Here is a 24,920-nt window from a genome sequence, read left to right on the forward strand (position 1 = left end):
TAGCATAAGGAATTAAGGTCCTTTTAGGACCATGTCCCCCTATGAAGGCCTTCCTGGAAACCCTAAATCTTAGACTATTCCTCTGTGTCAGCACCTTCACTTTGTCTTCTGGCGTTCCTTTTGGGCTCGCCATATTGGCTTCCATCTCAACCCATCCTAGCAACCTTTTCTGTCACGTCAACCGTCTGCATGTCCTTCACTAAATCTATGAATCGTCTCTCTAGAAGGTATATCCACCATTGTTCCTCTGCACTCATCCAAACTGCCCGGCCTCCGAAATACTTATTTCTGATCCTGGTCACTCCCAGTGAAAATCTAAGCATCTTCAGCTGTGCTCAGCTCTTTTCCATAGTGCCACCATCTCCAAACTACACATGACAGCAGGTCTTGAATCTTTGTGAAGACAAACATGTCGAGCCCCCTACATGCAAAGTGGGGCAGGGAGCAGTCACTGCAGATAAAACACTGCAAACAGACCTTTAGCCAAAATATAAGAACAGTTCATCCAAATGACCTCAAACTTGGCAGTAAACATACTGTAACCCTCTGAAACACAGCTGCCATGTTTGAAGAGGTTCAGTTAAATGGAAGCTAAGATACAAAGACCACATCTCTCAGAGAAATAGTAAAATAACATCTACAGTTTTGATCTTGTGTGAGAAGACAAGCTGCACATTCCTTCCAGAAATCAAAGCCCCAAATTGCATTCATTCATCTTCATCAGTGCATATAAACTTCTGACAGCTGTACATTGCAAATTTGCTCAAAATGTCATGTCAGACAGTTTAAAATACACAGAACAAGCCCCAAATAATCTGATTTTAGAAGATTAAAGCAAAAAAATAATAATAATAATGTGACAGACTTCTACAACGCGATGAGCAAAAGCAAGAAATCCAAAAGGGAAATTTTCCACTAAGTGTTGATTGATTTTATTTCATTTAGTTTGCACATTTTCAACAACTGTAGACTGCACTAATTCTGGTACCAATACATTTGTTTATTCTTCATCACATTCAGAAAACAATCACTTTGAGTTTCACTTTACAAAACAGTCTGCGATCATTTCTGGATCAAACCTTTGGTTTCTCTCATGGACAATGATTTAAAACAACACTTCAAACCATGAATTTTTGCTCCACACAGTGAAAAAATAAATAAAAAGTCCAAATCATTTGACACAATTTGATTTGAACAGAAAATATTAAGGCTGAATAAACAGATTTCTACCTGCTCTGCTAAAACGTTGCAAGTAAGCAGCTTCTCTCTCTTCAGGATGATGAAACTTATGTTGAGAGCTGTAAACAAAACGACGACACTGGAAACCTCACTGACTTGGACGCATTAAAATCAACACGTCCTCATTTTCTCATGTTTTACTCCACTCAGAAATCAAAGCAGGCACATCTGGCCACCTGAGCAGATGACCCGAATCTGCTTCTTCAGGTCGGATGTTAACAGAGCAGCCTTTAAAGGTAATTTTTGTAATTTGCCCTCTGCGGGATCTAAACCCCTCACCACCAGGGGGCAGCATTTTACCAGCAGCGTTGCTGAAGTGTTTAGAGACGTGTGCGGCTGCTCTTTTATTATTTTATCCATTTCCTCTACAAGCTTTGCCTTTTGTCAGGCTGTGTTTACCTGGTTAAATAAAGGTTAAACTTACTCACTGCACCATCTGGTGGTATAAAATTGATACTGCACAGCATTAGAACCCAGCCTGAGTTTAACGTCAGCAGATCTCTCTTCATCTCTAAAATAAAGTATGATAAAGTCAAAGCAGTTCTGCTGGTAGCTTCAATTTTGGAAGGTTTTAAAGCATTTTTAAAAACAGAGGGATTTTCAAGAAGAACCTTTAAAAGCATCAATCATTTGATTTTTACTTCATCGACAAATAATTTTGTTTCACTTTCTGATTTCAGTAGCTTTTAATCCAGTTTTTATTAATCAATCTCACCACATTTTGTTCCAGTATGTCAGAGATCTGAATGATCAAATGTTGCCAGCTGCCTACACAGACTCTGCGTGAGTAAGGCGATAGACGCGTGAGCAGCAATGGTGGAAATGCACCGAAGTATCGACAAATAAGACGACATTCGCCGGTGTCTGCGCAGCTGAAACACTTTAAAACTGGTCAGTTATTTTTGTAATAGAGATTTTGCTGTTTTTGTGCCACAAAAAGGAGAAAAACAAGAAGGTAAACTATTAAAAATTATTATCTGAATCAGCAAAATAATTTAACGTGAAAGTTAAGGCTGTGAAAGCGTCTCTCTTTAGGAGGAATGACTCGACACACCTGGGAATTAAAAAAACAAAAAAAACAAAAACACAACCCTTAAGAAAAGCTCAAGAATTTCAGCAGAAAAGCAGCCAATGAAGTTAAGGTTAAAAGTACCCCACAGGTGTCTACAGGTCTGCTTCAGGTCAGCAGAAGCAGATGTGACCTCAAAAATGTGACCTCACAAACGCAGAGGACTCGTGAGGCTTCCAGTGTGTGACGTCAGTGTGTGACGTCAGTGTGTGACGTCAGTGTGCTCATTTAGATAAAAACTAAAACCACAGGACAACTTTTTCCCCTCTTTCCACTCACAGATGCTCTCAATTCGTTTCTGCCTGACTCAGTCCTACAATGGCGTCGTCACCCAGCGCAGGTCCTCATCGGTCAAGACCTCCAGAACCCGGAGCCCAGCTGGCCTCTGGGCGGACTGATCTGTCGTCTCTGCAGCGATGTCTGAGATAAAACACAAAAACAATCATTTCAATAAAAGCATAACACTGCACTGGTACTGTGTGTAATAACAGACAGCATCTCATCATTAAGCCCCTTAAAATGTTGAGCTGATGTTTAAACTCAGCTCAGTGAGAATACAACTTAATTCCAAAGTTTTAATCCAGCTCAGCGTCACCCAGTTCAGTTCAAATATTACAGAATTTCTCAAATCTGTGCCATTTTTGCTCCGTCTGCTTTCAAAGTCAGAGTCTCTAAAATAAGACTTGTAGCTGAAGTCAAACCTTTTCTATAGCTTCACTTTTAAGTGCTCAAGTAGATTAGGCCACCAGTCTGTAAACACTCCTCATAATCCAGACGAGATCTACTTCACACCCGTTTCTGTAAACAGTACACCGGTTTTAATTATGTTCCCTTTTGTTTTACAATCATTATTTACCCCCCAACTGTTTTACTGTTTGCCATGCAGCACTTTGAATTGTAAATCAACTTCTTTTTGGCCTTTATTTAATTTTATTTCTGAATAATTCAGCAGTTTGAATTATAGGAGGTGCAAGAAGGAGAAAAAACCCAAGCATGGAATTACAGAGTTTTATCAGGGAAGGAAATATTTCTCTCTGGGTTTACAGCAGATCGATATTAAAGCCGTTAATCTGCAGGTTTAGTTTCAGACGCTTCCCTTTATTTGCCAGTTAAATTTCACATTTACCAAACAGCTTATTAAACTCTTACTGTTTTGTTTTTTTATATAGATTACAGTAATGAGCACTGCTGTTGTTGAAGCATTTTCTAACCATCGTGTGGTTTGTTCGCTCAGTCGCAGCTTCATGGCTGCAGACCTGTGATGACCGAAGGGCTCAGCATGGTTCTCGCTGGCAGTGCCTTGGAAAACCGCAGGGAGCCTCGGACAGCCCGTCTACCCGCAGAGAGCGTCTGTTGATGGAGGCTGTGTCCGCAGTATGAGTCAACTGGTCTGGTGGCTACTCTCATTTGTGCCGTTGTCGGTCCATCAGCTCGCCGTGGAGTAGAGTGAAGTTAAAACACGCAAAGAGCTAAAATGAGGGAACCAGTTTAGCTCACGGGGTGAGCAGGCGACCATATGCCAGAGTGGCCAGGGTGTGAATCTGACCCGAGGAACTTTACTGAATATTTTCCCTTCACTCTCGACCATCTAATATCGGCAAAAAAACATTAAAAAAAAAGAAAAAGAAAAAAGAAGAAGAGCTGAAGTGAAGCAGACCATAAAAACAACGTCTCCACTGCAGATACTGTCTGCAGTTTTCAAGCTGGATGTTTATTTGATGCTTTTCCATGTTTTCCTGCCGCTCCCTTCCCTGTTGCGTTTCCCAGAGGACTGCACAGGAACGTGTTTGTGTACACTGAAAAGCCCTCTCTTTAAATAACTACAAACTGCCACCTGCTCATCTGCCTTCATCTCACAGCATCCCACCATCCTCTGCATGTCACAATACACCCATGAACCGCCTCTGTAGTCTTCCCCTTATCCTCATGCCTGGCAGCTCCATATTAAACCTCCTTTGTCAAGTATGTCCACTTTCGATCGTGGCTCAAGAGTTGGGAGGTCGCCTTATAATCTGAAGGTTGCCGGTTCGAGCCCCGGCTTGGAAAGTTTCGGTCGTTGTGTCCTTGGGCGAGACACTTCACCCGTTGCCTACTGGTGGTGGTCAGAGGGCCCGGTGGCGCCAGTGTCCGGCAGCCTCGCCTCTGTCAGTGCGCCCCAGGGCAGCTGTGGCTACAATGTAGCTGCCATCACCAGTGTGTGAATGTGTGGATGACTGGATGTGTAAAGCACTATACAAATACAGGCCATTTACCATTTCCCTCCTCTCGGATGCAATCGTGGTACCAGAGAACTAGCAGGAGTCACTTTTCATCAGTGTTATCAATCTTTTTATTTGGAAGAGCAGAGACTGCTTGGGATTCACTCACGTACTCGTAAATTCCTTTACAGTCTGCACATGTCTGTTTTAAGGATTCATTGAGCTAACATCCAAACCTTCACAACATGTCGGGGGGGGTCACATACCTCCAGGAACTGTTTGAGTCTGATGACTGAGCCCATCTGTCCACTGCTGGTCACCGCTTCAATCCTGCACAGGAACACTTCTAGGTTAAACCTCTCACATGACTGCTGCAGGTGAAATGTTTACTGTTAAAACGTGCTTTCTACCTGGGGAAGTATTCCTCTTTCAGTAGCAGGATGAGCTTCCAGAACTGGCTCCGATACTGGTTCATCAGAGCGTTCCCACAAACCTGAAGGAAACAACGCTCAGGAGTTATCCACAGCTGCTTTCAGCGACAAAGAAACTGAAGTTTAGATTTAGGTTTAAAGAGTTTCAGGGACTGTGGTCATTTCACCTGACACTTTTTCATGGTTCATGGGCCGGTAATGCAAGCCGCTGATTGTTTGAAGCAACAAACACACCTGATAATGCGCAGGATGTGTCCAGACTCACCTCTAGAAAGTCAAACAGCAGAGTCGCTGTGACGTCTGCCAGAGGCTCCATGTTGAGCATCTGAGCCAACCAACGCCAGCCGTGGTTCAGACCATGAGGAACGGGCTGAAACAAAAAAATAAATAACTACATTTTTGAAAAAGTGAGGGACTTTTAGACATTATAGGCAACTTTAGATTTAGCCTTGGACAATTCATTGCCATGGTAACTAAGATGCTCCAGAGTAAGTTACGCCCAATGATTGAGACCAATCAATTCTCCTGAAAACCTCCTCGATGCACAGAAATAATATATCTTCTCTTCCCCCGTTATTTGTTTGTTTTTTCAAACTGCGTCTTTAGTCTTTCTCGTTTCCTAATAAGAATCAGGAAGAAATCTCTGCCTCCTCAGTCTGAAGTTTTGCTTGTTTGACATTATAAAAGCAGGAAGCGGGACCGTTTTTACCCCTTGTTTGGAGCTGTAGGGCCACTTCAGCTGGATGATGGCGGCGTAGAGGCGAATCATCCCGGACATCCTCTTCAAGAAACTGTCCTGACCTTCGACCCCAGAGTCGTCTACACGGTAACCAAGAATCCTCTGGTATTCATCCACGGGCGTGCCCTCCTTCATCGGAGGGTAGTGAGGGATTGCATAGGGGCATTTCTTGTGCAGGTGGGCGAGGATGAGGTCTCCCACCTGAGGGTGCAGCTCCCAGACTCCAGAAGCCACCACGGCGATGGGGAAGGCCGCTTCGTGGTGAGACGCCACTTCCTCCTCTCCTTGTTTCTACACAGCCAAAATATAAATAAATAAAAGATATTAAAAAAATAATAATTGAAAAATCACAGCTTCTTCTTGCTTATACAAATACTACAAAATATATCAAATTAACAAAGGATTACTTCACAAACAAACAAAAACAGACTTCTGTGTCGAATCATTCGTTTTGTGCGCACGCTCACCACAAACTTCTCCGCCAGTTTGTAGCTGGCGAAATCGAGACCCTGCGGATGTTGTGAGGTGGATACCGATTTCCCCCCAGACACGACCGGCCGTCCCGACAGAAGCTTGTCGATCTTGTCGAAGATTTCTCGGAGCTGCGATCCGGAGTTGCTGGCGATCTGACTGACAGGGATGGTGGCAGCTTTCTGGAGCTCCAGCTTCAGTTTCTTTGTCTGGGAGAAATTAAACCACTCGAGTCATAAACAGACAGTGAAGACGTTTCGTGTGTGTCAGCTTGTGTTTGAGCTGCTTTTTAAAAATGTTTTAATGAAAGAATTAAATGAAGTTTTCAAACTGAGATGATTTCACACCATCAGCTCCTATGATAAAGTTATTACGGCTCGAAAATGGTAGCCAAAATAATAATAATTATTATTATAATTATTATTAAAAAATAAATAACCCAACTTATTATATTATAAGTTGAGTAATTATATATTAAAAAATAAATAAATAAAAATCTATACTATTAAATCCTCCGAATGTAATTCAGTAATTTTATTACGTGTACTTTTCAGTTTTAGCATCTTTTTTTTTCCCCATTCCCATGTAAATTTTGCTATTTATTAATTCATTTTATTTATTTTTCCTTCCCTTTCAATTTAACCTCTGTGCATTTATTTATTTTTATTTTATTTATAATTTGATAAATATTTTTATTTTATTCCATTTTATTTATTTATTCAAGGACAAACAGCTCTCTAGACTTTGAACAACAGAGTGCTGTGTCCAAGGAGTGCCACAACAGGGGGCAAATAACAAATGAAAGAATCAATTTTATGAATTCATTATACAAATATTTATGTGAACTAATTGAATTGCAACAGTATATATTTTTTACTTTCTTTTTTGTATTTATTTTGGCAGTTTTGGTCCTTGGGTAATTGGTGAGCCTATAACTCAGATAACACTCAGTGTCAAAGCTAAATTTGAATTTTTAATGACCAAATGCTGTCTTTAATACTTTTCAGCTGAGTGGGTCAGGTGGGAACCCCTCATATCAAACATGGAAACATGCTTTGAGAACAATGGAAAGAGGCCAGTCACAGAGTTATTAAAAGAGGACGAAATTTCCTTTCGATGTCCCTGAGAATTCAGTGACCTGCGGTGTTAAAACATTTCTCATTTGCACCAGTAATGATACATGAACCAGGACTGAGATCTTTAAGGTCATCACTTAAATAATTCCTAGTTCAAAGTCCAGATCCTAAAGTAAAAGCCTACACAGACACAGAAACCATCAACCAAGTCCATCATTTCATAAATTATGGATTAATGGATTCACTACTTAAAGAATTAATCTATTAAATTAAAATATTGCTGGAATGGTCTTTGTTGGGACCTTTGTAGGTAAAAACCTTTAAGAATGTCACAGTCCTTCCTCCGTCATCTCAAAGTCTTTCATCTGAATGTGAACAAACCCACCTGTCCGTCTTTTGCAGAGCTGAGCTGTTCGAAGGACTGAGCGCACCGAGAGGCCGCCTCCTGCAGATCCTTGTACCACTTCAGCGTGACGTCTTCAGCGCTGTTCTGCAACCCTGCAGGAAGAGGTTCAGTATGAAATGGTGAAAACACTCAGCAATATATCTGGATAAGGGGGGGTAAATAAATAAATTAGTCAAAATCCATACTTTGGTCTATATTTATTCTCCAAATTATTTTATGCAAACAGGATGTTTTGTTTTGTGCACAAGCTGCTGACAACACCTCCAGCTGTACAGATGCATGACGCAGCTAAGCCTTCTCCTTCATCACCTTTCCTCTGTGCCTTCTCTTTGGCCAGCTGTGCCGCCTTCTTCTCCCCCTCCTGCTTCGCCAGCAGCTCCGCCTGTTTCCTGCGCTCCTCCTCCTGCTCTTGCTCCTTCTTTTTCTTCTCTCGAACATTGGCCGCTTCCTCCTGCATCAGCCGAATAAGCGCTCTCATCTCGTGCAGGGCTCGCTCTGCCACAGTCATGTCCTCCAAGCTGGGGAAGTTGCCCTGAAATAGGCAGAACACACGCATTTCATGAGTACAAGCAGAAATTAGGAGGAGCATAAACCTTAAAAATCTCGATGTAAACCGACCTCTGCAGTCTTTCGCACCACCTCCGACACCTGGGAGCACAGCTGGTTCCCTCGGGTGCTGTAGGAGCTGAGGCTGGCCGGTGGGAGGTCCGTCTTGGTCTGGGTGGAGGGCTCAAGCAGCTGGTTGAGCTGCAGGATCTCCTCCTGGATGCTGTTGAGGCTACGCAGTCTCTCCCTGCCCTCCGCCTGCCTTTGCCTCTCGAGTTCTGCCTCCCGAAGACGCTGCTGCTCTGCCTCCCTCAGCCGTAGGTTGACGAGCTGACGGACAAACAAAAAGCATGAACAGCACAGGAACGAGATAACTTTTTCTACCCCACTGAGCACAAGAAATGCCCCTGTATGTGCAGGAGATCATTACTACAGCAGACTACCAAAAATAAAGAGCATCTACTTCTCCTGCTGCAGAGCTCTGCACATCCAGCATCTCACAATCTGTTTCACACTTTGAAACATGCACAATTTTTGTAAGGTTAACAAGCAAAATTAAAGACTTCAGTAAACAACTTGACAAACAGGGGTTTAAGCTTCACGTTTCCTGAACTTTCCACGTACCGTTATTCTACGCCGCTGCTCCTCCTTCAGCTTCTCTTGACGCCCGATGCTCTCCTTCGTTCTGCAGTACAGGAAGTGGAAAACCAGACCAGGTGTTTAATCGCATGTAACGTTTCAGACATTTTTAAGCATTTTAATCATTTCGAATGAGTCATGATTTCCCTTACTCTCTTTCCATCATGTCCCTCATACTCTGGTACTCCTGCCTCTGCTTCAGCTCCATGAGCTCCTCAAAGCGTTTCAGCTGCTCTGACTCGGCGCTCGCAACCGCCGCTACGAGCTTCTCCTGCATCTCCTGCCGCACCCTGAGGGCCAACTGAGTCGATAGATAGAAGACAGTCTGGTGAGACCCTTACCAAGTATATAGTACGCAGGGGTCAACATGCAAAATATATAACTCTGATCAGCAAGCCAGCAGAGGTTAGTATGAAGAAGTTTAGACCCATTTCCAGTAATGTGTAAGCGTCTAACATTACATGCTTTTCCATAAACTGTAACTGGAAATTCTGAACATATTCATATGTTTAGATTACATGTTAGTTTCTAAAAACAAAAGCTGAAAGCAAACAAACTAAAATAAATACAATAAAACAAGTTGCTACTGACAAAAATCATAAGAGTTAAAAAAAAAAAAACAACAACAACAAAAAAAAAAAAACATTTGAAGTTAGGTTTGCAAATAAAATTAAATGTAAAAAAAAAAAGATGATCACTGTTAAGCTGTTTTTCAGTAAAAAAAAAATTAAAAAAAAAAAAAAACTTGAACCTTAGCCTTTTCTCGATGCTCCTCCTGAACTTTGATGATACAGCCAGCCATCTCCATGGCTTTGGGAGACAGGAGGGAAATGGCAGGAAGTGACGTAGGACTGGAAACTCCACTGACATCTGCCTCTGGACTTTCATCCTTCACCTTATCACTAAGACTCTACAGAGCATCAGCATGAGGAAAAAACAAAGCAAAAACCATCAGGGTCAGATATTCAGTTAAATTGGAAAACTGTTTTACAACATGACACATAAGAGAGACATTGAGGACTTGCCTGTTCTCGCTCATTCTTTACAGACGCTGCTGCAGAAAATGCAGCTGTCCTGGCGCTGATATCGGCGACAGATCCGGTAGAAGAAATAGAGACTTCTGAGAGAACAGGGCTGGAGTCTCCGGATCTGGAGCCCAGGAAGGATGATGACTTCTGCAGGGGAGCCGAGCTGAGACGCTCCAATATGACACCAGCGATTGGAGACAAGCTTGGGGAGTCTTTACAACCTGCTAAAAGAGGCTACAAGAACACAAGCGGGCTTCGTTTACAGATGGTTTATACACAGAAACTGTATGCATCACTTATGTTGCCATATCCTTTCAGAAAGTAGGACTTCTTAAAGCCTGAAATGATTTTAACAAAACAAACACACTGGATTTTCCATGTAACACCTTCATGAGGAATCAGTGAGTTCATACCTCTGCTTTTATAAACATGGAGTTCAACAACAGAAATCTGTTTCAAATCACCCCTGACACTCGTCCCCTGCCTCCCCTTTCTTGTGTGCTGTCCATTTCTTTGGATGGTTTAAAGTCCTCTACCTTCACTACCTCTGCTCCTTACATCCTCACTGTTGCACTAGTCTCCTTCTCAAACACACACATTCCTTTTCCCTATATCGCCACCTACTCCCTCCTCACTAGCCTCACAATGTCATCCCTGAACCTCACAGGGTATACAGACTCTTGCCTGACCTCATCTGACAGCCTGCATGTCACCACCGCAAACAAGAAGAGCGGGATTATAGTTGACCATTGTCCACTGCCCTTGTGTGAAAATCTGGAACCGAAAATGGAATTCAGCCTCCCAAACTCGAAAAGCGCCATAAAAATCAACTTTGGTCTTTAAAAAAAAAAAAAAAAAAATAGAATAAAAACCTTTCAAAGAAAGTCCTACTGGTCTTTGCGAGATAGATAGATAGATGCTTCACAGTTTATAAACGGAAGTCACGAAGTCACATTAGTTATCTGTCAAATAAAAGTAGCAATAAAAGTAGTCATTTGATGAAAATCCATAAAAGGATGTCTGAAGATTAAAAATAAAAAAAGTACGCAACTATACTACGTTATTTGCGTAAATGCCTCTTAACACTTTGTTTTCAACCACTGTTTATTGATTAGCTTCCGAGCTGACGTCTTACTGCCTGATCTAAATGATTAAATTGTCACTTTGAATAAAATCCACCCTTGTAGTGATTATTCTAAACAAGCGTAGCGTGCTAACTTTAACTAGCTACCGTTTAGCTAGCTTTAGTTGTTTGTTTTTTTTAGCTACCTGGCGGCAACTCACCTCTCCCCTTTCCAACCAGAATGGGTCGAAGGAGATTTTCCCCTTTGGTGAATTTTTTAAGGCCTGTAAAGTTTCCCATCGTAGACTTTCAGAAGGCATCGCGAAACACAAAAAACTACAACTGATTAGCAGTAATGCTAGTCAAGTTTGAATCCGCCATATGGCGTTACATAAAATACAATCCGAAGAGAAACCACCGGACTTTACTAAGTTCCCATCTGGGACCTTTATATATTTATTTCTTTGCTATCTGTATAATCACACATCACAAAATGATAGAGATAACTCTATTATGCACTGTGATAATTTCTTTATTAGGTTCCCACAGTCCATTTTGCTAAGAAAGATTCCTAACTGAGTGACGTGACCCGAGGTTCACTTTCCTTTATTAAGAAAGGAAATTAGAAAACGCCTTCCTATAGTTCACAGCTGAACTGCTGTAAGAAAATCTGCTTCTTTTCCAGTTGCTTCGCGTGAAGAACATAGATTTATACAAACTCTCTAAATCAAGATTATGAGCTATATTAACTGATCAAAGTATTTTCAAGGTTCAGTATAACTCAGTTTGGATTGATAAGGTCTATTCTTGCATTCGAGCCTGTAGGATTATCATGAATTAATGTTTACTGTGATGTTTGACTTCAGTCATAGAAATCCTAAACAAGGGAGAAGAAAAGGGTTTTACTGGCTCAGTACTCAGCAGGAAAACATAAGAAAATAACATGTGTTTCATTACATGCAGTCGCAGGGTTCTCTAGTAATATTTCTATAATTTCTATACGACTATCCAGTTTACTTAATCAGCATTCTACCAAGAAACAAGTTCATTTCTGCTGCTTCATAAAAATCCAAGTAGTACTGATCATAGGACTGGAAACTGAAAATAAAAATAAAAAACTTCTAGAACCAAACATCAGAACCATAACAGGTATAAAACATGCTTTTTAAGGCCAAAAGAAGACTGCACTGCCGCAGACCGTTAGCAGATCAGGCCCTAGATGTTCCTTCTTTTTTAAACATCCAGTCTTTGTATTGATATGTTTCACAGACTGTTCTCGTTTATCTGACACGCATAAAACAACAGGGTAAAACATGCTGTGGTGAACTAAAACGCTGGTTTTTTAGTCCAATTTCTCTACATTGTAGTCTTACAATGTAGATATAATGTTCCAAAAGTACCTCCTAACATAAATGAAACAAGTCTGTTTTTCTTCTTTTTTTTTTACATTGACTTTAATGACACTCTGGTGTAAAATACAAAATGCTATAATATAAACCACATAATTTTTTATGTTTGTAAATCTGAAAGAATATTGTAAATCATAAAAACTCTTATTGGAGTTTCTTATCTTGGCTTTGCAGTTGCTAAGTTACTGGTAAGTTATACATAAATAAAATGTTTGGGCTACTAATAACTGAGAATTTATCCATAAATTCAAATTTATTCATTTCATACAAAACATGAAACCTTCAAGTCAAAAGCAGACCTTTAATAAATGCGGTTTATGTCCCGTACGATAGTTCGGGAGGATCACTGCTGGTCAGGCTGGATAAATTTTGCTTGTCAGCTTCCAAGCAGAGAGTCACCAAACACATTTCCGTAGGAGGTTTTGAGAAAATGGACGTAGTTCTGCAGGCTGCGGTTTGTCGAGTCCGACTGCTCCAGCCGGTCCTTCATGTTCTGCAGCTGGCTCTGGAAGCGCCGCTCCATCTGGGAAACAAAGGCAGGGATACACTTCTACATCACAACATCACCTTTTTTTCTCTGACCATCTTTGAGCATCATTATCATGTGATGTATCAGTTTCAGTACCAAAGCTGCCTTAAATCTGCCCAGATTTACTAAAAGGACAAAACCAGTGAAAGCAATAAGAGTCTCTGTGTGTCTTTGGACAAAAAAAAACAGGAGTGATGCGCACATTTACACGTGTCACAGCAACAGTAACTTCTTCAAAGCATTTATGGGTGAGGAGCTGATGGTAATTAATGAACAATGAACCAGAGTAACAGAAATATATAGAGAGAAAGTGAACAGCTGCTGTCAGCCTGCAGCAAAGTTTACAAAGACTTCCAGATTTCCAGAGTGAGAAACCGAGCTGGGAGTTTGTCTTCATGCTTTTTCTTCATCCTGAAACTCTGTGAAACAGCGAGCAGCTGAAAGGATGACTGTCTTCACGTTTATGATTGCTGAACAGGTGGTTTAATGAAGGACCGTGATTGGCTTTTTACCTGCGAAGGTTTTTATAGTGATTATAGTAACGAGCGCTGCTGCTGGAAATTTGAAAACACATTTACGTTCACAACACCTGAGCTTGCTGTCTCCGTCATGTTGCCACTTGCTGCGCGAGGCTGGAGCTCCTCAGTGAGCTGTGACGGAGGAGCTGCTGTGTTTTAAACTTTTTTTTGAAAGGCTAGTTGGCCTTAATCTTAAAATATTTTACATGAACACGTGGTCCTAACTATGTTTTTATTTGCAAATGAGCGAAACGTGAAAAGTGGCTCCCGCTCCACCTTTCTCCATGTTTGCCACAGGTTTCAAACACCTCCTCTGCTGACTGCTGTAGAAAGTTGGTGGAACTGTTGCCACTGACCCAAATGGGCCAGAAGGAGCTTTCCTGAAATACTTTTGTGCTGGCCTCTTGGTTTTATCGAAGCCTGCCTGCATATGTAGAAGCATTCAGCGGTGACTTACTTCCTCCTTGTTTCGCTGCAGTTGGCTCAGCTCCGTTTTGGCTCGGCTCAGCTGGCTCTGGAGGTCCAGGGCTTTAGACTGAGACGATCTCTCTTTGGCTAAAACCCTCTGCATGCTGTCGTCTACCTGCAGGCCGAACGTGAAAAATAAACATATGAGCACCGAAATCCTTCAGGGAAAAACTGATGATTTAGTTTCTTTGACCTTATCTTTAGTGAGTGTGTACAAACACCTAAATCAAAGCTTTAGTTTTTACCCCAGTTTAACTCAATGATCAGCAGTCAGTGTGGACGTGGACACAGCTCACATTGAGGAGGTGTAAACTCTGGATCATCAGTTTAATACAGAACAGAAACACCAACCAAAGTTTTGAGCCTCACCCACATTAGCAGCACTAACACTTTACTAACAGGATTAATCGCGACTTAAGGACAATTTTGCTCGATCACAAGTTAACACATTTGTTTCGCCATTTAAGTTAAAGATTGCCTGCTGTGTTCAGCTCTGACTGACCCACAGACCAATGAAGGAGAGATGGAAATCATTAGATTTTTTGACCACATCAATGTGAAATTAAATGTACTGATTTATATTGCCTGCAATAAGTAATGTATGTAGTAACAAAGTCGACTGACTGATTTTCTAATCTCAATTGCAGTCTAAGTTTTTACTGCTTTAATTGCAGACTTAACAGCAGTCTAAACACCTTCTGCATCACCAAGTTAATGCGTGCAAGCTGTGTGTCAGTGTTTGCACTGCAGGACTTCACTCAGTGACGTTAGTGAGATACAGATCAGCAGTGTGCATAAAACATCCATCCCTCCCTCCCAATCCGGGGACAGGTATAAAAGCTATTAAATCAAAATAAAAGAATTAGTGACACTGTGGAGCCTCCAGCTGATTTTAAACCAAAACTCCAAACGCAACCTGCTTCAGAAAAGCTTAAGTGTTCAGCACCAGTAACCATGGCAATCTCTTAACATCCTCCAGGTCACTGCTGAACACTTTAGAGTTTGGGAAGTCCAGGATCATGAGTGATGCTACCTGTCAAATCACTTCTCTTACATGCATTTCCTTTTACAGTTATTCTATTAGGAGAATTTTATTGGGTGAGGTAGATGTGAACCAAACTCCACTTCTAACCAGTTCAGCAGCATCTTGGTAGCTGTTAAGAAGTTGAAGGAGAGCCACCGTCTTGATGCTGAAACCTCTGGCTTTAAACTCATCGCAGATCGCTAACCCATTCACCCGTCTGGTGTGTGATGTTTTGTGGAACTGTGAGACCTCCGTGACTCCACGTGTCTGTACCTGTTTCTGTACGTCGTCCAGAGTTTGCTGCAGTTGTCTGGACAGGACGCTGCACTCGTGACTCTTCTCCTCCAGCTGCTGCTGGATGCTGTGGATACTGGCTTCCTTCGAAGCGAGAGATTGAGACATCTCTCTGTTTTCTGCCTTCAAGCCCTCCAGCCTCCTGCAACCAACACACAAATCTAGTGTCTCAGCTTGGAAAAGATCAGATATAATACAGATTTATCTGTATTACTGTTGTTGTGATTTGGCTCTGCAGTATATAAATAAACTTGAATTGAATAACGTCCATTAAATGCAGTTTCTCTGTGACTGTTACCTCTCGAAGTTGTACACTTTCTCCTTCAAGACGTTGTTTTCCTCCTGCAGCAGCAGGTTCCTCTGCTGAAGCGTCTCCAGCTGAGTGCCTTGCTGCTCCACCTGCAAAGGAAAACGTTTAGTGGAACATGTCAGCCATGACGGGTTCCTGGGGACACTCTGCATGGATTATATTCATCAAACTTGTTAATCTTTCCAGATTTTTAAGTATGCTGGGTCTTTTGGGTCTGAATGAAACCTCTACCTTGTGCCTGACTTCAGAGAGGGCGGAGTTATTCTCCATGTTCCTCCTCTCGCGTGCGTCAGCCTCCTGCTGGGCTTCTCGGAGCTGCTGCTCGGTCTTCCTCAATCTGTCCGGTAGAGTCTCGAGCTCTCTGAGCCGCCCCAGCAGCTCCCGCCTCACCTGCTCCTTCTCCCTGTCCAGGCTGACGTGCACGTCTAGCGCCTCCTTCTGCACCGCCTCCAGCTTCAGGCAGTACTCCTCGGACTCCAGGCGAGCCTGCTGGACCTGCAGAGAGGTTTATCACCCCGACACGGGTTCGATTTCAGCACAGAGACTTTAAAGTCATTTTTAAAAGTTATAATATGTAAGAACAAAGTACCATCTGACTTTCATGTTAATCTGTATTTAAAGTGAGCGTATCTGTACCTTCTTCTTGTACTTCTCCACCAGGTTTTCATACTTCCTGATCGACGCTTTCAGCTGACGAGCTTCAGACTGAAGCCCTCGCTGTGTCTCCTCAGAAGACGTCAGCTGACTCTAAATGTGAGGCATGTTTATCATAAACTACACATAAATACATTTCCCTTAGACCACAGAAGCTTTGAAACAACATTAGCTGTTGGTTTTTCTTTAACAGTTTTTATTTCATATCAACCAAATCCATAGCGTGCTGCTAACTCTCCTGAACATACCTTGAGACTTTGATTGTGCAGCTTGGTGGAGGCGTTTTCGGCACTGAGATGATGCAGCTGATCCCGGAGCTCCTCCCTCTCTGTCCGACTCTTCTCCTCCGCTGACTGAAGCTGAGCGTGCAGCTCGATCACCTGACTGTGACATAGACAGGTATAAAAGGTTACTTTACTCAACAACCACAATTTTCTAAGTAACATTGTTTCAGTTTCTGGCCATAACACAGATGCTGCAGCTCCAAAGTGTCAGTAGCCTCAGTTTCAGTACCAGTTTGTGTCAAGTGACACCCTCTGGGCCTGAAAAATGGAGCCGATACAGAAGTGCCAAATAAATAAAAGTAAATAAAAAAGCGCCGGATACAAAGACGTTTTTGTTTTTTTCCGGCTTTTTCCCTCCTTTATAAAAACTGTGTGATGGGTGATTTTGTAGGGTGGGAGGGTTAGTAGTCATCTTACTGCTAGTGATTTCAAGAAGCAGAAAAAGAGACACCAGAGAGCTGATTTCCCAAGTCCAGCATGAACAGGAGGAACATAGATTATACCAGTCACAGATCCTTGTTTACCTACAGTAATGAACAACCTTAAGTGAACGATATCAGCTGCTGAGGTGCACGAGTCCGCTGCCACCTGGGCATCTCTACGGCCTCGTACACGTTCTGCTGTGGTGGGATTTTTCGACAGGGTTACAGTAAAAAAACACAGTCAAGAGTCTGTGGTCCAACCAAATGACCCCACGCTGCCCACCACTTCCACATCCTTTTCTCCTCATTTCTTAAATTGGGTTTCCATTTAACATATGTTAAGGGAAGGAAATTCCCTGTAAAAAAAAAGTTTAAAGTCCAGTAAATGTATGCTTGTCTGATATAAGCACAGCTGGTTTCACCTGCCTTGCACACTGAAGCATCTCCAAAAGTGCTACAGACTAAGCTGCAGGGTTGTCAGTGTGTTGCCACCCCTCCCCCACCCCCGAGGTTTCTCCTTTAATCCTGGAAGGTCTCGGTGTGTCGGCGCAGCCCCTGCGGCCTGTCCTAGGATCCTCATCCCACAACATCATTCCTCCACAGACTACAGCTCCCCTGCTCTGGCTCCTCTGTGCGACCTTAGAGAGCTCTCCTCCTCATGCGACCTGTGACAAAGACATTTAAGAAACCTCTGCATCCATCTCCAGCTGGAAAGGTGAACGCAACTCCACCCTGTTTGTCAGCATTTGGCTTTTCTCTCCAAAGCCACTTCCATTTCCTCCTCCCATGGAACAGTCGGCTCTGCCACCATGGCTATTCTGGAGGACGTGGACCAGACCAGGATATCTGGCTGATATCTGGAGGAACTGAACCAGCTCAGTGCGAGCTCAGCCGTGCCTGGGGAATCCTCCAGATATGGACCATGTGATGGCCCCGCTGCCCCCAGCTCTCTTGCTAATACTGGCTCAAAAAAAGTTCTGTTTGTTGATTCCCCAGACTGTCCCATAATTATAAAAACAACATTTCTTACATATCAAATAAGGAGACAGACATTTCTATAGTAGATAGTGAAAAAGCAGGGACTTTTTGTCATGTAATTGTTTATCTGTTACTTAATTACTTTGGTGTACTATGAAATAGAAATGGGGAGGGTTCCTTTATCAATAAGAAAAGTTGTCCAACTTATGAAAATACAGCTACAAAGTCAAAATCTATGTACTCCTTCATATTTTCCAAAGCTGTCTAGTGGGCCGGATTTGAGTCTTTGCAGGGCCGATTCTGGCCCTCAGGCCTTATGTTTGACACCCCTGCCTTACACATCTCATTGTTGTCATCTTCCAGGTCTCCAGCAAACCAGACAAAGTTGGACTTGAAATTCCTTATAAAGACATAAATTTCAAACTGACCACGGCCGCCTTAATTTTCAGGGTGACTCACATTTTGTCCGATGATGCTGGGCTACATTTATCGATTTATTTACAGAAACAAGAACTAAATGAGTGTTTCCATGAATGCACTCACTGTTTGAGAGCAGAGATTTCCTGTTCTAGCTGTCCTTTAGCCGCTGCCTCCTTGGAATGACGGAGGCACCAGTCACTGGATGTAGAGAGAGCCTGAGCCAGCTGGGACTCCTTTAAGAAAAAACAAAAACACTCACACACTTTCTTCTTTTGTTTTTGACCTTATTTATTATTTCAAGTGCTCCTCATAAACAAGTCACCTTCAATAAGGTGAACAGGTGAAAGAGAATGAACAGAGTAAGCAGGAAGTGTCTGTATGCCTGTTACAGGCTCAGTCAGACTGCTGTTCCTTCAGCAGGCAGTCCTCACCTCTGTTGCTTGCGTGTTTCACTGGAAACTTGCCACTTGGCCAAGCGGCTCTCCTTTGAATCAGATTTGCATAAACCACATGATCGGACAAGACACCGCAGAGAAAACTCATTTGCATGCAGAAGAAACCACACAGAGGTGTGACGGTCACACAAAGGAACCAACATGTTTTCTCCACCACCTTCTCCATCTATAATCTACTGCAATACCAGAAAATGATGAAATACTGTGAAAAGATTTTTAAAAATATGGATTGGAAAATAGCTTTTAGTTCATCACAGGATGTAATGTAGGTAATGTGTGACTTTAGGAAACCAGTGACCAGGTTTAATCACACGAGCTGCACATACTGACCTTTTCCTGAAGTTTGTCCGCGAACCGCCTGGCGGCCTCCTCGGCTCGCTCTCCCTGCTCGGTGAGCAGGGCCAGACTTCTCTCCTCGGCCTCCCTCTGCTCCCTAAGAGTTTGCAGCTCCTCCTGAAGCACCTGGAGCTCCTTCTGCTGCTGCTCCTGGCTCTGATGCATCCTCTACAGAGAGAGAGAGAAGCAGGAAAGCTGGTTTAAAGAGTAATGAATGCTAAAGGGTGAGTTTAGGATTCTGAATTACCTTCACTGGCAAAGTGTGCACATCAAAAGACTCTTGTTGTTACTTATTTGACATGCACTGTTATGTGGACAATTTACAACAGATACATGAAAGAAAACATATGTTCAGAACAAGGACGAGAGAAACAAAGCAGCTAAAGTGCTGCTATAAACTTTAAAAAGATTGTGCCAGACTTACTTGTCCTGGGAAAAGCCTCTTTTGGCTTAAAGAAAGAGCTTCAGTGTCTGTTTTGTAACTGAAAGGTGTGAACACTTGTATATTTGTGGCCAGTCTAAACCCATTACTGAACCACACTCATGAAACCTGAACATGAGCGTAGTGGAGGCTTCATTGCTCCAGGTTTTAGTCACATTTCCACAGAGATCATCCATAATGAAAACTGTAGTCGCACAAGTTTCCCTTCTGTATCAGATCTGTGTGACTCAAACGTTCACAGAGCGTGTCAAGATATCTCAATCGTACAACATGTAATACATGCAGCCTCGCATGCCATGCAAAAAAAATACAGGAGCAATGCACACACTTGGCACGATAACTGAGAGTCAAAGAAATATTGTTTCATGTTCTTACACATACGTAAGTCAGCTCTTACTCACAGATTTCAAGATTATGCAGCTGTAATAAATCAGCCCTCCTCTTTCTGAGCTGTGAGATTGATCCAGAGCCTCGCATTTATCCGCACACAGTCCCAGAGGAGTTTGCCTTCATGTTAGAACATACTGATTCTCCTTCAGCTGGCGCTCACTGACCCTAACTGCTGTTTCTGGGGAGAAACATGTGCCAGTGCCTACACTCCATTATTATTTCAGTAGATTTGTTGCTCCCTCATTGGGTCAATCTTTTTTTGACCTGCTAGTTTGTGCTGTTTTCAGCAGATTGCAGATTGCAGGAATTGCAATGGTCATTTGGTGTTAAGTTGGTGTTGATGTCTGGAACAGTGTAAACACTGGATGTAGTAACTTCACCCTGGGGGTACAGGTATTAAGATTAGTCATATATCCTGTTTACTGAAGTTCACAGCTAAACAGGTGGAATGAATTAGAGTTTGGAGGAAGCCACACAGTGGCTGATGGTCTGGTTGTGTTTTTACTTTTACTTTTTTATTCTTTACAACCTTCATTTTATTATATATTGTATATTCATTCAGTGTAACTTGTTTTCAGGCATTTTTAAACGTAGATGAAAATAAAGTGTTACAAGTATTTGCTATGGCACACCCCAGGTTTTGCACCAAATATGTCTTTAGATTCCTTCATGTGGCATTTTTGGCAGTTAAATTGCAGAACTTTGCACTCTCACTTGTGCATTTTTTTGCGATCGCATTAATTGCATTGACTAGTAAATGTGGCCTGAGATATCAAAAGGGTTTTTAAGTCTTTGGTTGTAGTCTATGTCTGCTTGTTCCAGTGTGTTAATGCATATGATCGCGTTCTGTGTTAACAGACCTGAATCTGAGCGGCCAGTCGGGTCTTTTCTGCCTCTGCTCGGCTCAGCTGAGACTCCAGGTGGCTGCGAGTTGACTCCAGGATTCTTGAAAGCTCCTCGGTTGTCTTCACATTGTCCTGCAATGAGAGAGGGAAGCAGAGGATGAGCGGGAGAGATCATTAAGGGTGCGCACGTCTGTCTGAGAGGTATCAGTTAGTTGTGGAAAACCTTTTCAAAGTCCAAATGCTCTGCAAGCTTTGAGGCCTCTTTCTCCTTGTGGGTGAGTTTGGCCAGAAGGCGCTGCAAAAGAAGAAACGTCTTCTCAGAAATTTTCTCTGATGTAAAATGAGGTAAAAAGCGGGTGATAATCACTCACCATGTTGTCTGCTTCACTGTCGGCCAGTCTCTTTCTCAGGGTGTCTGTCTGTTCTGACCTCACCAGTGATTCCCGCTGTGGATACAGTAAAAGTCAGGAGTGAATGAAGGCACGCTGACAGTCCCACTCCTTAATCTCCAAAAGTTGATTCTGTTCATCTGGATGTAGCGTTTTGTGGGAGTTTCGTCACTCATCCAAGTGACTTCTTCAGTCTCAGCTGACTGCAGGTTTCCCCGATCTTATAAACAGTACATTTGCATAATGACTGAAACCAGCCCACTGAAGGAACAGTGGGCTGGGAATGTTTGTCTTCTTCCTGTACCTCATGTTCACTCCACTCTCTGAGGAGCTGTCGGAGGCCGTGGTGTGTGTTATCAAACATCTCGATCTTTTCCAACAACAACTTCTGCTGCCGTTCCAGAGAAGCTGCGTGCAGTTTTGATGGCGTCTTGTCCTAAAACATAAATAAACATGCACATCCAAACATGTCCTAATCTATTCCTTCTGCCTCATTTCTTCATCCACTTGATTTATCAGTAAAATATCTTCCAGTGCAGGTTTTACCTTGGCAAAGCTGTCCATAGTTTCCTTCAAAGCTGTCAGCTGATTGGCTACAGCTACGCCGTCAATTTCTGCTTCAACGAGGGCTCTCAGGAGCACATCTGCCCCTCTGTGTTGACCTCGAGAATCTGACCTGTAAACAAAGCAGACCTGAAATATCATTGTGTGCATCAGCAGAAAGTATATTGGAGTAAAAGTTGGCCTTATTATTCTCGTTTCCTCTACTAGAGTATCGTTGCAGGAGTCACTGAAAGCTGAAACTTGTATTTCCTTGTGCTAAATCCACTTGTTCTCCTTCTCTTCCCCTGACTGCCAACACTGTGTGATTCCTCTGGTACCCAGTCCCCGTTCCAGTTGACCTGCATCAATCACACCACCTGTTTAAAGGTGCAGCAGTTATTCAGGGCACCCTTGATTCTGGGTGAGCAGCCTTCTGCTACGCCATCTTTCTCAGTGTTGTGCTGGTAACCATGCACACTGGTAGTTTATCAGGCATTTGACATACTAATCTCTACCAATACAGGTGCGTATAGTTCATTAAGTCCACAGGTGTCAAACTCCAGTCCTTGAGGGCCGGTGTAGTGAAACTTTTCCATGTGTCCCTGCTGTAACACACCTGAATAAAATTAGTAGGTCATTAGCAAGACTATAGAACTTGACTGCTGGCCCTCGAGGACTGCAGTTTGACACCGCTGGTTAAGTCCATTAAATTGTAAAATAAATAAAATTAACTAAAACACCTTAATCTACGAACATTAGCTCCCAAGAGGTAACTAACTCACTGTTAGTTCTCCTCCTTTTATTGCTTTACAAAGATATGTGTAAAAACTTGTTGCCACCCATTAAAGAGACTTCTGCAACGCAAAGATTACAGTAGAAGACTTTTGTAGTAAAAAGTTTTTTTGGCAGATTTACCAAATGAAAAAAAATCTGATTTAACTGCATATTCTTCCATTGCAGCTTTTACATTATAGGAATAGGAGAAATGGCACTCATCATCATTAATTTCATTATTCATTTTGCCTAATCATTGCTATAACATGAATTCGTTCAGCATTTGTTTCGTGCTCCTGTGAGAAGATTCAGAGAAACTGTACAACTAAACCAGTTTGGTTAAACTTCCTCTGGATATGAGGTCAGTAGTACAAATGTTTGTGTGTCAGACTGCTGAAGCTGTACGTACTTCCTCAAACGGCGAAAGCTCTCTTGCTCTCTAAGTAGGATGCTGAGGTCCTTGGACACTGCATCCAGCTCTTCCTCCTGCTCCTCTGCTTCGTTCTGATGTCTGATCCCATTTTCTGTCTGATGCCGCACTCGGCTCGTCTAATCACGACAAACAGAAATACGGTTCAGGGATCAGCCTCAAAGAAGACAGAAATAAACTGAAAACAGCTGCACCTACCAAAAGAAACAAGGTACATGTTCATCAAAGTATCCTCGACTGTGTCTTAGAAAAAATAAAATTATGTTTAATCCTCAAATTAAAGCCAAAACGGTGGTCCTGTCTTAGGCTCTCTATGATTAATACATCCCAGTCAGTGAGGGGTTGACCAGATGTGTCTGTCATATGCAAATATTATTTAGGAGGGGAACTCCTTGCTCTCTATGATGTGCAGGGTGTTGTGGGAGTTGAAGTCTTTTAACGCCTGCTACGTTAGCCACTGTAGCAGTTGTTCTTTGTGTGATTAAGTGTTTGTGGGTTAAAATGTATCCAACTCCTTTTATTCAGCTCACTATTTTTATTTTTTCTATGTCTGTGGATATTTATGACATTTTTCTCTTGCTCTGGACATCATTTTTAAAATCCTCAAGTCCCATGGTTGTAGTTTTTTTATGTCTTGCTTAAATTCTACTTATTTTACTTCATTTCTACTTTTTCTTGTAAATGGCCCTATGTTGTGCATATTGTGCCATCAGTGGCAGGTAGACAGCATAACAGAAAAACATCGCTCGAACATGTCAAAATAAGGAATATAAGCTCAAAGTGATATGTGAATACTCTTTGCGTGGGTAGTTCGGATGGTCCATGGTAATGGATATCAGCTACCTTTGTTAATTTGTAAATCAGCCCTGAAATGAGAGTATAGGTTCTGGTTGTAGTCTTTTTGATACTTTCGGTACATCTGTTTTGTTAAAGAAACAAGCTGCTGCCAGAAAATCTTTCCTCTCCACAGATCCCAGTACATTTAACAGAGATGAACAGTAATAAGAGACCTGGCACTTGTGGGAGTCCACATCTCTTCTGCAGGACAGCCTTCCCGGAGGAATCCACGGCTTCCGGACCTTTGGTCTACCTCCGTCGCCCTTCACCTGGGCACCTTTTTCCCGACTCTTTAGAAAAGGTAAACAGATTCAGGTGAAACGCTTCAAGACTTAACGTAGCGTCCTGTTCCTCTGGAAACTCTTTGAAAGCTTGCGAAAAGGTGGGGCGAGGGCTGTCTAGAAGAAAACTAACAAATCTTTGCAGCAGAAATACGACATGTGATTAACATCAGCAGTATTTTCCCCGAATCTATAAAGTACAGTAACCTGTGGGGTTTTGCTGGGACTCCTCCTCATGTGAACATGTATAGGTGTAGTCTCCAGTACGTGGAGGTGAACCGGTGGCGGCGACGGAGGTGAATCCCGGGTTTTCATTCTCATAGACCCCGTTTGGGCACATTAATGACCCGTTAAAATAAGTATTAAAAAGCACATTTTTATCATGATACACAGTCTGCTTCCAAGATGAATCTCGGCTTCTCCCAGTAAAGAAAACGGTTGTTTTGCTTGACAAACGACCGGCCTGATGATTGGCTCGGTTGCAAGATCCCGCTTTGTGATTGGTTGAGAGGAAAGTTTTGTGCAAGCGTTGTCCGTGGTAACCATTAAAAGTAATCGTGAAGTCCACGCTGCCTTTAGGTGGTGTCGGAAAAAATCCAAATAAATTAATACCCTTCTTAAATGGTTTCACGCTTCAATTCGAATAGGAATAATCTATCTCTTAAACTTTATAAAATGAGATCAGTTGTTACATATTTATAGCAACAATGGAGCTGCAGCAGATACCTTTGTTATGACGGTTTCGGGAATTCCGTTTGAAACCATGTAACGTGAACGCAGCACAAAACCGTTATAACAAAAAAAAACCCAGACCAAAAAAAATGAACATATTGTTAAATGCTTTACTTTTCAAATTCAGATCATGTATACTGGTGGCTTTTCTGCTAAAGTAAATAGCCGTTTTCCAGTTAAATAACACCGCAGTGCTCGACGTCTGAGATGAGCTAGAGATGAATCCACTTCCTGTTTATTTCTGTGGCACT

At 42.3% G+C, this 24,920-nt stretch overlaps 2 protein-coding genes across 2 annotated transcripts; both read right to left on the reverse strand.

Annotated features, from left to right (window-relative positions):
* Positions 1–787: 787 nt before the first annotated feature.
* On the reverse strand, positions 788–11,315 carry gle1 (GLE1 RNA export mediator). The gene is made up of 14 exons (XM_085295500.1): positions 11,127–11,315; positions 9,840–10,076; positions 9,566–9,724; positions 8,967–9,115; positions 8,800–8,860; positions 8,248–8,505; positions 7,939–8,161; positions 7,609–7,721; positions 6,144–6,356; positions 5,647–5,967; positions 5,203–5,307; positions 4,917–4,999; positions 4,773–4,836; positions 788–2,728 (listed from the first exon to the last, which is right to left on the reverse strand). The coding sequence occupies exons 1-14, from the start codon at positions 11,223–11,225 to the stop codon at positions 2,660–2,662; spliced, it is 2,154 nt and encodes a 717-aa protein (XP_085151626.1). The 5' UTR covers positions 11,226–11,315; the 3' UTR covers positions 788–2,659.
* Positions 11,316–11,725: 410 nt separating this feature from the next.
* Positions 11,726–24,919, reverse strand: LOC146563120 (outer dense fiber protein 2-like). The gene is made up of 17 exons (XM_085295499.1): positions 24,145–24,919; positions 23,830–23,946; positions 22,799–22,938; positions 21,619–21,748; positions 21,377–21,508; positions 21,055–21,129; positions 20,907–20,978; positions 20,699–20,815; positions 19,001–19,174; positions 18,339–18,448; positions 16,360–16,495; positions 16,094–16,204; positions 15,689–15,952; positions 15,446–15,546; positions 15,127–15,289; positions 13,819–13,944; positions 11,726–12,837 (listed from the first exon to the last, which is right to left on the reverse strand). Exons 1-17 carry the CDS (start codon positions 24,256–24,258, stop codon positions 12,691–12,693), a joined length of 2,229 nt encoding a protein of 742 aa, XP_085151625.1. The 5' UTR covers positions 24,259–24,919; the 3' UTR covers positions 11,726–12,690.
* Position 24,920: the final 1 nt, after the last annotated feature.

Source organism: Mchenga conophoros, linkage group LG12, assembly GCF_057382185.1.
Source record: "Mchenga conophoros isolate Kocher_MC1m ecotype Shallow Benthic linkage group LG12, M_conophoros_male_GT1.1, whole genome shotgun sequence".
Classification (NCBI taxonomy): domain Eukaryota; kingdom Metazoa; phylum Chordata; class Actinopteri; order Cichliformes; family Cichlidae; genus Mchenga; species Mchenga conophoros.